Raw genomic sequence first — 17,253 nt, forward strand, 5'->3', positions numbered from 1 at the left:
CATGACATCTTGGACTCAAATGGAATAGATGCCACCATCAGATTCCTTAAGGAGCATTAGGACTGCGGATTGGCTAATGTGGAGTCAGAACCAGTGGAAAGAGCTTCGGTGGTAACAGGATATGATAACACCCCAATGACCACACCTCCCCTCAAATTTGTTATTATTCTGAAATGAATTATTTATGTTAATGAGGAGCAAAACATAGAAATTGGGGCAGCAGTAGCTTTCAAAGTTTTCTTGGCAAAATGTGGGCCCACACTCTCAAAGCCCCTGGATATAACATAGCTCATCTACAGTTTGAGCACAACATAGAATCTTAAACTCTCATTTCTTCGAGGAACAATCCGATGATCTCTGCTGGGTTTGACTAATAAGGACAATTTTCATGATTTGGGGGACTTTCCGGGCCGTGTGAATGGTGGTGTTGTGTACTTAGAATGCTGCTATTTTCAGGTTAAAAAGCACAGAGAATTAACATTGCTCGATCATTCCAGCTTCTCCAAATTTGTTTAACCATGAAAATCCATCATAAAACCAAAGCGTTCTCTCCCCGTCACTGACCTACCTCCGAGTTTTCTTCTGCTCATTACTTTAGGGCTCATAGAACCTGAGAAGTACATTTTACATGCTCCACTTCAGATGCAGCCCATTTAAAGGATTTTTTTTTTCCTCCCCAAGATGTAGAAAAAGCTTCCATAGAAGAAGCAGGAACTGAGAGGGTCAATGAAGATTTTGTTTTTTTCTTCTTGGGATATTAACTTTGCAAATCCACCAAGCTCTGTTACACATGAAGCATTACATAAAATCCTGAGAGAGGAAGGGCTTGTGTTCAGGCACCAGGGCTGCCTCAGAACATTCGAGAACCGGTTAGGAAGCTCCGTGGACTGCAGGTGCCTTCGAGCACTTGGACACTAGTGAATGGGAAGCAGACATCCTGGCAGACGGGCCACCTGACAATACTGACAAGGTTGACGATGAGCTCTGCTCAAATAGTTCTACCTCGTACAGATATACAGCCTGTACTTTGTTGGTTTTGAAATAAAACTAAACCGAACCCAAACACAAATGCCCCAGGCGACTGTGCTGGCCACAGAACTGATGCCAGAAATCCGGGCAGGACATTGCTAGCAAAGGAATGTTCATCTTTTCAATATGGAACAAGGGACAAGGCTCTAATGGGGCAGGCCTGCCAGAACCCCAGCTTTTCCCCTTTACCCCAGACAATGCCGGCATTGTGCAGGCAGGAGACGCACACAGATTGCTACTCTCTTCTCCAGATTTTTTTTTTTTTTTCCCCAGGGATGAGTCCTAGGGTCCATGGAACCAAAGTTTCCCCATTCTGGTGTTGCTAATTCACATCCCACATCCAGTCTTCTTTTCTGAAGTGGAAAAATACTGAATAACAACAACAATAACAACAAAAACAATAACAACAAAAAGTTCAAGAGAAATTCCAGACCCAAAGGAAAAAATGATAGGTGAAGTGCAGTAACAAGGAAACATCTAAAAATAGTGTGGTTTTCATGACACGGGCACTGTGCTGTCCTATTCTTGTACTTCAGGAGGCATATCTTTGTCACAACATGAGAACACAAAATAACGATTTCACCTGGTGTTCCAGGGAGGAGACAGCCACCTGCATAGCTGGAGGAAGGACTGGATTTGTAGGTCCTAATGAGAGACATAAGACAGACTCCAACAGTTTGCTCTCCAAAGGGATTTTGGGGGGTCATTTATTTTTTTCTTTGTGGGATGAAACTGGAGTCTAACCCTGATAAAGGTTTAACCCTACCTGGTAAGATTTTCCCAGCCTCTCAAAATGTCAAAACAGAACATACTAGGAATTTGGAGATGTTTAGAAACACAGGCTTTGAAAAAAAAATAGTTTGATGAGATTCAGTGAAAATGTAAGTGCAAAAATACATCCAACGAGGTTTCTACAGTAACCATTCAGTAACAAAATCAGATCACATGTCAAGGTCACAGATGGTAGAACTTTGTCTTATTAGTTCCTGTTTTCCTCATCTGTGCAATGAATGAGGAAAAAAAAAAACCTATTCTACCTTCTTTTCTAAAATTATTAAGATCAAATAAAAACCAAAGAACAAAACAAAAGAAAAAAAATAATGGCAGAAACGATTAGCCCCCACCCTACATCTATTACTTCTTTCCATGATAAGAGGGCTGTACCCAGACACATGGCTGGACATCACCTCCCAGGTGTCTTTGTAATTGTATTGGTCCCTTGAAAGGGACATAGCATTCTACACAGTGCCTTGAACTGTTAGGTGAGAAAGAAAGAAAATTCCAAAGATTTTGTAGTTGTAAAGGGACACCCTACCTTTATTTATTTACTTTGTATGCAGGAGTGAGGACTGAACCCAGTGTCTCACACATGCTAGGTAAGTGCTCTTCCATTGAACCCCAACCCCAACCCTTAGAGTGTATTTCTATTTCAGCTAAACCAAACTGACTTGCATTCCATACATGAAAATGCTTTCAAAACACTGAGGCTATACAAATAGATTTTTATTGTTTCTGTGGTTTTTATACTGATGACAGGTGGGAAGTGGGAAGACTACAGGCTCACAGCATTGCCCTGGTAAAGAGAAGGTGAAGGGAGCTAATAAAACAGAAGGGTCATAGCTGGGCATGGTGGCACACGCCTGGAATCCCAACTGCTTGGGAGGCTGAGTCAGGATGATCATGAGTTCAAATCCAGCCTGAGCAACTCAGCAAGAACCTGTCTCAAAATAAAAAATAGGAAGGGCTGGGATGTGGCTCAGTGGTTAAATGCTCTTGGGTTCAATCCCTGGTACCAAAATAAAACAAACACAAAACACAGAAGGGACTTCCCAGATAATTTCACTTCTTTTTACCTCTGTACACAGAAGAAGGGAAAACAGAATGGAAAGTTCTCTATTCCACATCTTCAATAAAAGAGTCAAAAACAAAGAGGACAGAAACACTCTTCTTCCAAAAATGACTAAAGCATTATCTACAAAGGTATAAATTTTATTTGACTGGAAATGATTTTCAGTTTTGATTTCTTTCACTCTCAAAAGTACACTTTCATCTCGGTGACAAAAATGACATTTTCAGGGTTGTTTTTGTTTTCTGGTTTGGTGTTCTTGTAATAGAGGGTTACCATGCAATTTTAGATGATGATCCCTAGGGACTTTGGGAACGAAACTGATTTAGTTCCCTACCTACTATTTGCTTGAAATTAGAAAATGGAGTATTGATATTTGGTGATTTTTGTAATTGACCAAAATCCTCATGAAACAGATCCTTAAGACATCATTGGGAGGTAAGCCATTTTTCAAATTGATAGGTTAGCCATGAATATTGGGAATTCTTCCTGTACTAGATGACAAGGCAAAAAAACCTTTACCAAAAAATTGTAGACCTTTAGTTTGTTTGATATACAAAAGGAGCAAATGAGAGTAATCTAGATGTTTTCAAATAGCAAACACACAAAGCAAACATATAAACCAGCATTCCTGAACTTTTAACCATCAAAAAACTATAAGCCACTTAAAACCACCAAATCAAATAAACTGTTTCACCAGGGCAACATGAGAGGGGGAAAATACAGGGTATCAGACTCATTCAAAATGCATCCTCCATTTCCTGTTTACTCATATACAAGAAAAGGGGGTAGAGCATCCTGCTTTTCTATCCAAAGTGATCTCTCAATTTACAACAAAATTCATGCGGAAGAAAAATGTTTTCTCCTTTGTGGGATTTATCACTAGAAAAGCTAGACTATCATCCCAGCTGTCTTGATGTTCCTGGGTATGGAACTAGATTTCATAGGCAGAGATTTTTCTTCTTTAAAACAGAGGCTGCCCACCCCCGCCCTTTTTCTTTGGTACTGGGGACTGAACTCAGGGGCACTGAACCACTGAGTCACATTCCCAGCCGTTTTTAATATTCTATTTAGAGATAAGGTCTCACTGAGTTGCTTAGGGCCTTGCTTTTGCTGAGGCTGGCTTTGAATTCACCATCCTCCGAACTCAGCCTCCTGAGCTGCTGGGATGACAGGCCTGAGCCACTGCACCTGGCCCCACAGTGCTCTTGAGTATATCATTCCAGTTTGCTAACTCTAAGAGTTCTCAAAGAAAACAGCAAAGAGAACATTTCTTTTGCTATGAAGAGTTAACTTTGAGGTAGAAGGCAGAAATGACTAAGAAAATCAGCTGGACTTTGGCCACCAGAGGCCTCATCCTGTTTATAAAATTTCATGAAAGTTTACATGAATGCATCATGCAAACCCTAGGTAATTAGATAATAACTTATTATCTAATTGAACAAGATGAATAAAGTTATACTATTGCATCATCATATAATTATATAGGATTTTTACATGTAACGTCTAACTCTATTAATTACTGAAGACTTAGAACACTTAGATTTAATTTATGTTTTAAAAGCACATGCACTGTGGCCCTACTATGTGCCTTACTGGAGACTGTGCTATGGCGAGAGAGACTGGCCCCAGCCCTCCTGGAGTTTACAGTCTGAGGAGGAGGCTGATATTGAGCAAATGACACAATAACATTTTTGATCATGGTAAGCGCTACCAAGGTAAACAGAAAATGTAAAAGAAACAAACTCAAGCTGGGGTTCCAGAGGAACTTTCCCTTAGGGAAATGAGAATGAGTCCTTTTGAATGTCTGGTGCATTGCCTGGTGGTTTAGACAGAACATCAACATAATGGCCTTTCCATTCTGTCACATAATTCCTCCTAGGCTGTTTCATTCTAAGTTCTCCTAACTTCCTGCCTCGCCTTCAACTCATTTTTTTTTTTTTTTAATGATACCAGGGATTGAACCCAGGGCACTTAACTACCGAGCCACATCCCCAACATCCCCCTCTGTCCTTTATTTTATCTAGAGAGTTGCTCAGGGCCTCTCTAATTTGCTAAGGTTGGCTTTGAACTTGTGATCCTCCTGCCTCAGCCTCCTGAGCCATTGGTATTATAGAAGTGCACCCACTGCTCCCAGCCCTGCCTTCAATTCTGGCCTGGACCACTCCTTTCCCCTACCCCATGTGGAAAGTGCTTACACAGTTATCAATTCAACTTTTCTGTACAGCCACCACTGAATGTGTCAGAGGAATCCAAGGCTCTTTCTTGGTACCCATCACTACTCTTCCTCCATTCAGTAAGCAAATACTTACGGTGGGTCTTTTATCTGACAGGCACTGTTCTGGGTACTTTCTAGGCACTGGGACATAACACTAGGAACAAAATGCCCCCAAATATTCCATTTCTATGTCCTATACAATACAATTCAATACAATCGATGAGCCAGGGAATGAAGCCATTCTCCACTGATGGCCGAGTTTGGGGTGTCTGAGGGGACCTACTGACTGTGATCCAAGGTCTATCCACAATAATGAACTAGAGGGAGGGTTTCATGATCCAGCTTAGCACACGGACACCATCATGTTTTTCTTAGTCTTTAACAATGTGAGATCGTTCTTGGGGCTCAGGACTGTAGCGAACCCCTAAACAGAAACAACTCTCAGGGTGAGGAAAGCTGTTCTCCCAACAGAGCATGATGTTCATGTTTATCCATGCCAGTTCTTTAAAAAATGTAGTTTTAAACGGCCTTGGTCAAATAAAATCACTAAGCACATTTATCGTATTTAATAGAAGTTCTAAAATTAAGTGCAGACATCCATCTTGCTGATTGAAAACCTTTTTGTGAGGGAACATTCTACTTGCTGCCTGCCAGGAAAACCCTGCCCAGCAGCCCAACCCTGTCACGGGGATGGGGTCCTCGTTCTCCTCAGAGTCAAGAAAACAAAGGCTCAGAAGAGAAAATGGACAGAATCAGCCCTGAGGGACTGAGGGGGGCTGGAGTTGAATCTTAAAGGCTGCTTTAAATAGAAGGCTACCAACGTGACCTGCAGCAGCATTTCCTCTAGGCCCTTGTGGAGATGCCCCATCATGGTGGGGGTGGGGGTGGGGCTGGGGGTGGGGCTGCCTGCTAACTGTCCCTTCTAGGGACCACACTGCCTTGCAAGCTCTTCTCTTTTGGATCTTTTGTTGCAAAGATGTCACTTCTTTTGAGATGATCAAGGTGATGGGGCGTTTCTGTCTGTTCCTTACCTGTTTTCAGTGGCCCCTGAAAGCCCTGACCAGAACACGCCAAGGCTTCCTAGCTCCTGTTTGAAAGCAAGGGACCCAGTGGGGTGTTTCAACGCAGGTTCAGAATTTCAACCCCAGCTCTAGCAAAGGGCAAGTTTTTCTTAAACTTCTCTAAACCTCAAACTTCCTTATCTACAAAATGGGGGGTCTGAAAGCATACCTTGCAGAGCTGCTATGGGAATTTAAGGACTGGAGGTATAAAAATGCTCCAATGCCTGGGAAACTGGAGATAAGCAGTAAGGGTAGTTTTGTGATTTCCCTACTCCACACACAGGCTTGCAAACAGCAGGACTGCAACCCGGGACAAGCCATCCCTAACCAGAAATCAGTGCAACTGCGGGGGTGCACTGTGTTTGTTTGTGTTTGGCATGGAATGGGGGGTTCAAGCTTGTGGATTTGCTAAGAACCAGAAAAGTCAGTCAACAGGCACAGCTGGTAGAGGTAGAAATGACCCTAGAATTCAAGGGACCTAAAATGTGTCATCTGGTTTCTTCTCAGCCATAAGATTCTACCTACTCCTATGAAATCCGATACCACTCAATTTTTTTCTTTATCAGACCACGTTGTTCATTTTCTTCCAAACTGACCATCTGTCCCTGGTATGAGACAGCAAGTTCAAAGTTCCTCTAAGGAACTTTCTTGTGCTCACTAGAACCTGACCTAGGCCCTGAAACCTGGTGGGTCTTCAACACAGAAATGCTAAAAGGTGACTGACGGGTGAACACAGTTGTAAGAGACTTGCCCATAAAACTAGGGAATAATAGAAGACAGTGAATAATTACAGGCCTGATCTGGTAGGCTCACCTTTGGCAAGGTAGTTTTGTCACTAATCCCCCTACCACATAGGCTGTTTCTCCAACGACTGAATCTAGGTTCAGTCACATAATTGCTTTGGTCCACAGGACACAGCAAATGCACTGCAAACAGAGGCTGAACACTGTTTGCACATTCATGGTGGCCTTCTCTCTGGTGGGAACTCACTGACCACCAGTGAACAAACCCAGGTGAGACTAGTGGTGAGCAGCAACTTTGGGGAGGAATCAGGAATCTAACCAAGGACCCAGTCAGGTGAGTGAGGACATCATAGATCATGTGATCCACGCCCCAGCCATTGAAGATAAGAACACTGCCCAATACTGTAATCCAGGTCCAAGAGAGTTAGTCAGTAAGCATTTGGGTTATTTGCCAAGTGGGAAAAGCTAACTGATACAGTAGCTTATAGTATGCATTCTAAAAATCATTCCTGGGGGCTGGGGATGTGGCTCAAGTGGTAGCGCGCTCGCCTGGCATGCGTGCGGCCCGGGTTCAATCCTCAGCACCACATACCAACAAAGATGTTGTGTCCACTGAGAACTAAAAAAAAATAAATATTAAAAAAAAATTTAAAAATAAATAAATAAATAAAAATCATCCCTAAGTGGGATGTCAGTTGTTTCTGGAAGTCACTCGATTAAAGGAAATCATAAATTTTTCTGATGTTGGATGATGAAAAAGTACACATTGAGTGTAAATGAGGGGAAAAGGAATGACCAGACAGTAAAGTGGTCTTGAGTCTACCAAGTCACGAGCCCTAGGCAGGTATGCATCGACTCTTTTTGCAGTGAGGAGAGGTTCAGCAATCCCAGGCCTCTGGTCCACTAAAACCAGCTGGCCTGCCATCTGTCACAGGAGCCCTTTGGGCTACCAGCTTCTGAGTGTTAGAAACTGTGAGATGGAACATATCATCATGTACTATGGTGGAGGCCAGAGAACCACACCCCAAGCACCAAACTTGGCCCATTGCTTGTCTTCACAGGTAAACTTTTACTGGAATACAACCACACCCACTCTTTTGCACCATATTTATGGCTCCCTTCCTGCTACAATGGCAGCATTGAGTCATTACGACAGAGGCCATAATGGCCCTCAAAGCCTAAAATGTTTACTCTATGGATTTCTGCAGAAATGATTTGCCAATCCCTGTTCTATGAGGATCCAGGGAGGCTCAGGTTGGGTCTTAACTTGAGTCTTGAATGAAAAACACGCAGTATGTTTTCCTTTCTTTTTTCTTTCTTTCTTCTTCTTCTTTTTCTTTTTTTAAATTTTGCATAAAGGAACAAGGAAATGTTGAAAGAACATTATGCGAAGAGTTCTAAGATTAGAACTGATGTTACCACACCGTGTGCAAAAGTAATTATTCTAAGTTAATGCTAGTACAAATAATAACTAAGCACATATAGTCGTTATATGTCAGCTACTATTCTATAGGCCTTATACATAGTAACTAATTTTATGCTCACAACAATACAGTGAGGGAGGTGACATTATCTCGATTTTTCGAGATGAGAAGAGAGAAAGACAGAAAATTTATGATGCTTGGCCAAGGTCACCAAGCCAAAAAAAAAAAATAGCCTACCTAGGGTTCAACTGATGTTCTCAGGCTAGATTCTACACTCTTTGAAAGCTGAGAAAATAGAAGTGTAAAATATGATTAAGGCCAAAATTGTGCATAAATTTCAGCTCTGAGTAATGAAACTGTTTCCTAAAGACACATGATTTTATTTTATATTATCTTAATTTATTTTTTATTGTCTTATTATTTTATTTCTAACATTGCTTTATGATTTTATATTGCCAAGCCTTCCTGGCTAACCACACTACATGTTCATTTTATGTACTCTTTGTGCCCTGCATAAAAAAGAAACTGCCATTGCTCAGCTGGAAATCCCCTAAACGGGACATCCCAAGGGCGTGTCTAGAGGTTATGTTGCCATGGTGATGTTGTGTCAATACAGCAACCACTGACCATTCCCAGAGGTGAACCACAACCCATTCATTAAATTCTGACCATCATCATATGTCTGAAACAGTGGCTGAGATTACCACCTGGTCCCTAGGAAGATGAAAGGTTCTCTTTCCTAAATAATGGTCAATAACGTCATCCTGGTTATGACAGGCAGAAGCCACTGTATGCATTACTACTTCTCTTTTTTGGGAGGCGGGAGGGGGGGAGGAATCAGGGACTGAACTCTGAGGCACCCAACCTCTGAGCCACATCCCCAGCCCTTATTTTGTTTTTTTATTTAGAGATAGGGTCTCACTGAGTTGCTTAGCGCCTTGTTGCTGACACCAGCTTTGAACTCCTGATCCTCCTGCTTCAGGCTCCCAAGTCGCTGGGATTACAGGCATGTGCCACCATACCTGCTAATGCATTGCTTCTTGAAGATATATTGTGAGTTCTGCTTGGGAGTCCTACTTTAAAGAAAAGGCTCCCAGACCAGAGTAGTCACCTGGAGTCTCCAGACACAGGTTCGACCAGCATCAGGGGCTCACTAGTGCATCTGCTAGTTGCTCAAAATGATATCATGCATGTGGCTCACTGTAAATATCACATTAAACATAGGGAAAATTTCAAAAGAAAAGTTGCTTATTCATCATGACTATTATTACAAAGGAGAGTGGCCAAATAGTCTTCAATAGGATTAACCTTTTACAGACCAACAGAGCATTGATTGATATACACTTTCTCAAGACATTTTGGATATGTGTATCAAACACCTTAAAAAATGTACAAAACCACTTAGAAAGGCCACTTCTACTAATTTACCTCATGGAAATTATCAGAGGTACACTGAAAGGTATATACCTAAGGTATTATTTATAAAAGAGTCAAATTAGAAGCACCCTAATTGTATAACAATATTAGCTAACCAAATTATAACCATAAATAATTACATTAATTGTGTGATCATAAAAAATATACAGTTGTTTAATTTTTTTTGAAAGAGAGAGAAAGAGAGAGAGAGTTTTTAATATTTATTTTTTAGTTCTCGGTGGGCACAACATCTTTGTTTGTACATGGTGCTGAGGATCGAACCTGGGCCGCACGCATGCCAGGCGAGTGCGCTACCGATTGAGCCACATCCCCAGCCCCAAGTTGTTTAATTTTTGATAATGAGATGTTACTAAACTTCAAAAAGCAGGTTAAAAACTAATATACAACAAAAAATCCTATTTTTATAGATATTTTTAAAAGCAACATGCAAATACTCATAGAAAGACTGAGTTTTAACAGGGGTTTTCTTTCAAGTTGTTTGTTTATATATATAAATTATATATATATGTATATATATATATAAATATGTATATATATATATAAGTATGTATATATATACATAATAAACTCTTCATTGTGTTGGTACTTTTTAAAAATAATCCATAAGATTATATTTTATACTTTTGAAAGGTATATGTCTTTCTTTAGCTGCTATATTACACTTTGATTTTCCCATGTCTTTTAGTTTTGTGATTTTTTTTTTTCACTATATATTCCCAGAAGTGAAAATGCAGACTAAGTCTTTCTTCACAACCAGGAGGAAAGGCATTCAGGGGTCCAGAGGCCCACCAACAACACAAAAATTATCAATTTCAACATCTGGCTGGAGAACTCATCTGATCTGGCTGGGTCTTTGGTTCTGTTAAAAAGATATACCATCCTGTGTCTCTGGACCACTTAACTGAGTTTATCCAAGTTGTTTGTGCTGGTATGGGTTTTGTTTTTGTTGGGGTTTTTCCTAGAGTCAGAATCCCAAAGAAACCAAGAGGTCAGAGAAGGAGCCGGCGGGGGCTGACGGAAACGGTCTGCAAGGACAGCTCACACTGCACGTCCCGGCATCTGCCATGAGGGAGGTCACATTAGATCGTTTCTTTCCCCAGGACATCATGGGAGTAGGGGGATGGAGAAACAACACACCATTCTCAGATTTCTGAGAGGACATGAGATGAATTAAAAGTTGGGGGAAATAAAAAAGCATCTTTTCATCTGGCTTTTGAATGAACACCAGAAAATGGTTGATTTATAAGTTCATCGCACATGGACAAAATGAACTAGCATCCTGCTGAAGGCCTTCCCAAATTTCAGGATACATTTAATTAGATACAGCGAAGGGGTACCAATCACAGAACGATAATTAGAGGCACTTGCTCTTTAGCCAATACCAATCGACTTCCCAGGTAACTCTTCTATCCACCACACTGAAAGCTACTGGAAGAAAAAAAAATCCTTTTGAAAGACCCTCACAATCCCAGAGGGTGAAAGGTGTTCCCAAGTCTTCCATGGATTTCTCCAAGCTAGCATGACCCTGCAAAATAATGCATGTTTATCTAAATGATTTGAAAAGAAGGGGAAAAGTCCCTTTGAAGAGTTGAGTGAAATTACTTTGAAGAGTTGAGTGAAATTTACACATCTGTTCAGCCTATATCTTTTTTTTTAACACTATACCTTTATTTTTTTATTTATTGATTTGTATGTGGTGCTGAGAATCGAACCCAGTGCCTCACATGTGCTAGGCAATTGCTTTACCACTGAGCCCCGGCCCTGGCCCGGCCTATATCTTTATCACTCTCTATTTGCTAGATTATGTGTGAGGTCCTGGGCAACAGAGCTAGGGTCTCTACCCACTTGTGTTCACAGGAATTAGACATGGAGTCAGAGAGACTGAATGAAAAATGGCCCCTACTCTCCTCCCTCTATGGCCATTCCCCTTATACTGTGACTCAGAAGCTCCTCCCGCTATAGAATTCTCACCCATTGAATCTAGACTGACACTAAGACTCGCTTTGGCTACTTGACATGGCAGAAGGGCTAGTGGGTTGCTTCTGCATCAAGGCCCTTGTGTGCTTCTGTTCTCTCCTCTGGAAACCTGCCTTTGCCAATAACATTGGCCAGCCCACATAGAAGAGAGATGAGGCTCCCTGCCAATAGCATCCCCAGAAGCAGAACTGACTAGCTAACCTGCAGCCGACCAGAGAAACATGGTGCAGCATAGCTGAGACCAGATCAGCCACCCAGACAAGCCTGGCCCAAACTGCCAATGCATACAGTCAAAAGCTAAATCAAAGACTGCTGTCTTGCCAGGCATGGTGGTGCACACCTGTAATCCCAGCAGCTCAGTAGGCTGAGGCAGGAGGATCACCAGTTCAAAGCCAATCTCAGGAACTTAGCAAGGCCCTAAGCAACTCAGGGAGACCCTATTTCTAAATACAATATAATAAACAGCTAAGGATGTGACTCAGTGGTTAAATGCCCCTGGGTTCAATCCCCAGTAAAGACGGCTTTCTTAACTCATCAAGGTTTAGCCTTTTTTTTTTTTTTTTTTTAAATACAACAGGTCCTAACTAACACAGCAAGGGAGAAAGTGCTAATTCTGATAAGCCAAAGAGAAAAGCTGCGAAGCGTGTGTAATATTACTCCAACATGTTAACAACTACAAATGAATCATGCAATTTAGATGTATAAACAACAGAGCTGAGAAGCCATCCAGAGAGGACTTAAGTTATATATGTCTAGGAAAGGGCTGAGTCAAGACAGCCGCGGTTCCTTTGATAAACTTTAATATGGATGAGTTGAATTTGCCTATGAGTCATTTTCTTTCTTTCTTTCTCTTGTAAAAAAAAAAAAAAAACACACAAGCTCTTTCACTCAATTAAGCCTGTTGGACTTGATAACAATTGTCTAGCTTGATTCAAAGCAGCCATATCCTCTCTGACACATGTTCAGCCTCCAGTACTCTGTAGGCAGGAACTTTAAATCCAACTCTCCTGAATTTATGACACACATACAGTAGCAAGTCCCTACAGGCTGAAAATCAAACTGTAATTCAAAGGCCACAGGGCTGAGGAAACAGCCAGGAGATAAATCCCAATTTCAACCTTGGATTGTCTGCAAGTTGATTCAGCCGGCTGTCAGTCATATTTAAAAATAAAATAAAACTACAAAGATACCAGATGGCATGTTCTAAAAAGAAACAGGATGATGCTTTTCAGGACTCCTTCAAAAGGTTCTTATCGTCTAAAAAGAACTGCTACGTGGGGTGTTTTCAGGGCCTTAGAATCTTTAACCCCAATCAGTCATTTGCAGATGTAAAGAGATACAAGGAAGCAGGGAAGACCATCCAATGCAATCTAACCCATGGTGCTGACTGGAGGTGACCTTACAGATGACCAGGTGGCCCATTGCTGGAGCTGAGTAGGTCCCCTCCTGTGAGCACTTGCAGAATGAGAGCTCCTGAGGCACATGGGCGTGAGTACTCACCTTACAGCCCTCACAGGCGCTGACCCCATAGTGGTACCCTGATGATTTGTCCTGGCAGACGAAACAGGGCTTGTACACTCGAGGTGGGGGAAGTGGAGACGGAGGGCTCGGGACCAGTTCCTCAGAGCTGGTACTCTGTGTTTCTATCGCTGCAATGGAGACGGGGTGGGGAGAGAACAAAAGAGAAAATGCATTTCAGTTCCTTTATTTTTCATCAGTGAACTCACATGCCTCTGCCCCAAGTTCAGCAATAACACTAGCAGGGATACTCCCATAAAAACAGCTGTCACTATAGGCCTAGCAGTAGTGACACTGACATTGATGTGGTCTCCTCTGGTTTACAGAGCAATCTCATGCATCTCTCATCCGAAGTTCATCAGTGCAATGTAGGGGTGATGATTTTTAATCACCAATTTATCCTCAAAAGAAATAGAAACTCAGAGAGGGTAGGGACTTTTCCTAGATCGGCAGAGCCAAGGCCTGAATCCAGATCTTTTTCACTACCGTCCTTCAGAGTTTTCTACTCTTCTGTTTCATCTAACTTCTGCCTCATGGAGTCTCAAAGGACTTGTCTGATCTATGCTCACTTAACCAAAAGTGAATTTCCTTAAGGGGTAAAAAAAAAAATGAAGAAAATGCCTAGCATGGTCATTCCATGAGTATTTGGCAAGGGTTTTTAACAAGCAGATGTAGCTGAACTCCATGGATAGCAACATCAGTAAGACCTCTATTTAGTAAGAATGGTCTTTGGGCCAGAAGCATCAGCATCATTTCAGAGCTTATTAGAAACCATAGCATCAGGCATATGAAATAAAAGTTTGCATTTTAACAAAACACCAGGTGTCTGCATGCACAATTCATGTCTTTCAAGTAGTGGGTTATACCTAATAATGGCACAGAGGGGCATGACTCACTTCCGCTTATGTTGCTATTTATTCTAGATCTAAAAGTAAATCTAGTTTAAACAACAAGATCCCCCATTTCATTATCTAACCACCCAAATTCCATGGGATATGGGAATTCCCAGAACTTAGACCAAAGTGTCCTCCCATCCCTATTCTCCAGGGTTATATTCAAAGTCAAAGCAAGAACAGGCACTATTCCTACTGCTGGCCAAAAAAAAAAAAAAAAAAAAAGTCATAAAACATGTAGACGGTAAATAAAAGCGAACAAATAACGTTCCAGAATCTTCCAGTCTCCCAATCACTTTACAATATACAGAATATTCCTCATGGTACAAAAGTTGCTCCCCTGCTTTTAATTAGCCAGATTCAATATTTTACTATTTTCTCCTGTAGCTAAACTTTTACCAAGTCAGGTCAACCAAAGAACAACCAAAGAGTATCTTCTTAATCCATCCCCACCTCAGTACCCAGCTCCTACACCAAGCCAGCAGTCACCTCAACTACTAAAATAGTCTCTTCTTTGGCCTCCCTGGGTCTGCGCTTGGTACCCTAAGGGACATTCTTTAAACAAGCAGTTGAGATCATTATTCAAAAGTTAAAATTGGCCAGGCATGATGGCGCACTTCTGTAATCCCAGGGGTTTAGGAGGCTGAGGCAGGAGGAGCCCAGGTTCAAAGCCAGTCTCAGCAATTTAGCGAGCCCCTAAATAACTTAAGGAGACCCTATCTCAAAATTCAGAAATAAAAAGGGCTGGGATGTGGCTCAGTTGTTCAGCACCCCTGGGTTCAATCCCTGGTGCCAAAGAAAAAAGAAAAAGTTGAAATTGATCTCTCTCACTTGGCTATCTAAAACCCCCTATCAGTCACTGATCCCATACAAGTCAAACCCCTTACTATGTTCTACAATGCTTTTCATAACATGACCCCTTACCAACATCATTGCATCCAATAATTCCCCTCATTTACTGAGTTCTAAATAATTGGCTTCTATTCTGTCTGTTGAATAGGCCAAGCTCTTAATCAATTTGAGACGACTATACTTCATCTAGGTGAGGTGGCCTTTCCCTATAGTTCCAGCAACTTGGGGAGGCTAAAGCAAGAAATGGCTTGAGCCCTGGAGTTTTTAGGGAAACCCTGCCTCAAACACATAAATAAATAAATAGATAAATAAATAAATAAATAAGACTATTGTACCAACAACTTCCCTTACCTGGAAATTCTAAGACCTTTACATATCTGGTTATTTTTTTTTTATCTCTTAGATCTCAGAGCAAATGTCACCTTCTCAGAAGGTGATTTCTGTAATTAAAATGCCCTTCTGAGGTTGGGGGAGTAGTTCAATGCTAGAGTATATACTTAGCATGTGTGAGACCATGGGTTCAATCCCCAGGCCAAGACAGAAATGACAGAAAATGTTCCTTCCACTCCCCAACACTCTATCCCATCATTTTATCTTTCTTTTTATAACACCTTAACTGTTGTCCAAATTCAGAAAGTTTACCTGCATATTATATTCTATACCGGCCCCCCACCTACCCACCCACACACTAAATAAGAATTTCATGAGGCTAAGAAACCTATCCACCTGTTTACAACTATGTTCTTGGACTAAAAGAGGTCCTAGCACACAGCAGATAATCAATAAATATTTGCTGAATTAATTCATAAACTTTTTCCTTTTCCTTTCTCATTTCAAGTAGTTAAATGATAAAATTAGAAATCAAATAGCTCTCTTATACTCATTTGCTTCCTTAAAAAAGTAATTAATTAGCCCTTTGGAACAGAATCAAGTATAATTATAGTATTTTCATAATTCAGAAGAATCTTGGAATGAATTCATTGGAGCAATGCAGGTCCTAGTAGATAAATCTATTACAGTCTTTATTAGTTAGATCCAAGAAATTTGAGACTAAGACACCAATCTCAGGTGCATATTACTCTTGGCAACTAGAAGCCCTGATCTGAATATTGTGGTACAGAGATGCCAAGTGTTCACAGAAGGGTGGCTTCTGAGATGTCACTAAAGCTCACCAGCTCTCCAGCTGTAAATGCAAAAGCGCTCCTCATGCTGAGCTAATCAGCTTCACTGAAAGCAAACGAGGAATAACGACATCAACAAGAAAACACTACTTGTTAAAATTAAAAAGCGATATACCGATCATAGCTAAAATCCAAGAAATTTCACACAATCACCCACACTCTTTCACTCAGAGACACCCACTGTGATCATCTCCTTACACATCCTGCCAGACTCTTTCTCTTGCACAGAAAAGTTGTTTTGCTTGTTTACTAAAGTGGAATTATCCTAAGGTTGTTTGAGATGTTAACTTATGATGCTGTGAGTTCATTTCCTTATCAATAAATATTTTTTTTCCTGCAAAACATTCCATTGTGATGAGTATCTTTGTAGCTGATTTCAGCATGTCGTCTGATAAATTTTCAGAGGTGGAATTTTTAAAAAGAATGCTATTTCAAAACTATTTTGTTAGGTTTTATTTCACGTTGATAAACTGACTTCTAGAAAGACTGGCAATTTACACTCCTCCTATCGACATGAGTGAGTCCCTCGCTATATCCTCCCAAATCTTTGGGGTTGATTTGATTTGTGTGCTTCTACTTTCACTCGTATGTGTCAACGGCTCTGACAGAGCCATGTCATCACCACTATGATCAATCCTGCATTGTATTATTCACAGAAACAAGGTGTGTGTGTCGGGGGGGAGGGGGTAATGTTCTACTCACTCGTGTAGAACAGCTAATCTGGCTTGTATAGGAAAGTTGTAAATAGATTTTTGTTAGGGCTGGGTTCAGCTGTCAAGAGTTATGCCCTGAATTTTAAAAGTGGGTGGTAATTTCCATAAATATGCCACTTCAAATACAGGCACGAAGGAGAGTCCAGCACTTCCTCCTCCTAAAAGAGAGGACACAGAATGGTGGGCAATGTAATGCCCAAGAAACTCAGGGCACAGGACACAAAAAGGCAGAGGCTTATAGGACATCAAAATCCCCAAAACATTATATTTATTCACACACACACACACACACACACACACACACACACACATTTTTTTTCTTTTTCTTCAGTGCTGGGGATGGAACCCAGGGACTTACACA

The 17,253-nt window shown here is 41.1% G+C and overlaps 1 protein-coding gene across 1 annotated transcript in view; it reads right to left on the minus strand.

Moving 5' to 3' along the window:
• Nucleotides 1–17,253, minus strand: part of Rarb (retinoic acid receptor beta) — a 707,451-nt gene that overhangs the window by 121,337 nt on the left and 568,861 nt on the right. The window contains 1 exon segment of the mRNA XM_078038286.1: nucleotides 13,236–13,384. Within this exon segment, the coding sequence (XP_077894412.1) occupies nucleotides 13,236–13,384 (149 nt within the window).

This window comes from Ictidomys tridecemlineatus, chromosome 2 (genome assembly GCF_052094955.1).
Source record: "Ictidomys tridecemlineatus isolate mIctTri1 chromosome 2, mIctTri1.hap1, whole genome shotgun sequence".
Lineage (NCBI taxonomy): Eukaryota > Metazoa > Chordata > Mammalia > Rodentia > Sciuridae > Ictidomys > Ictidomys tridecemlineatus.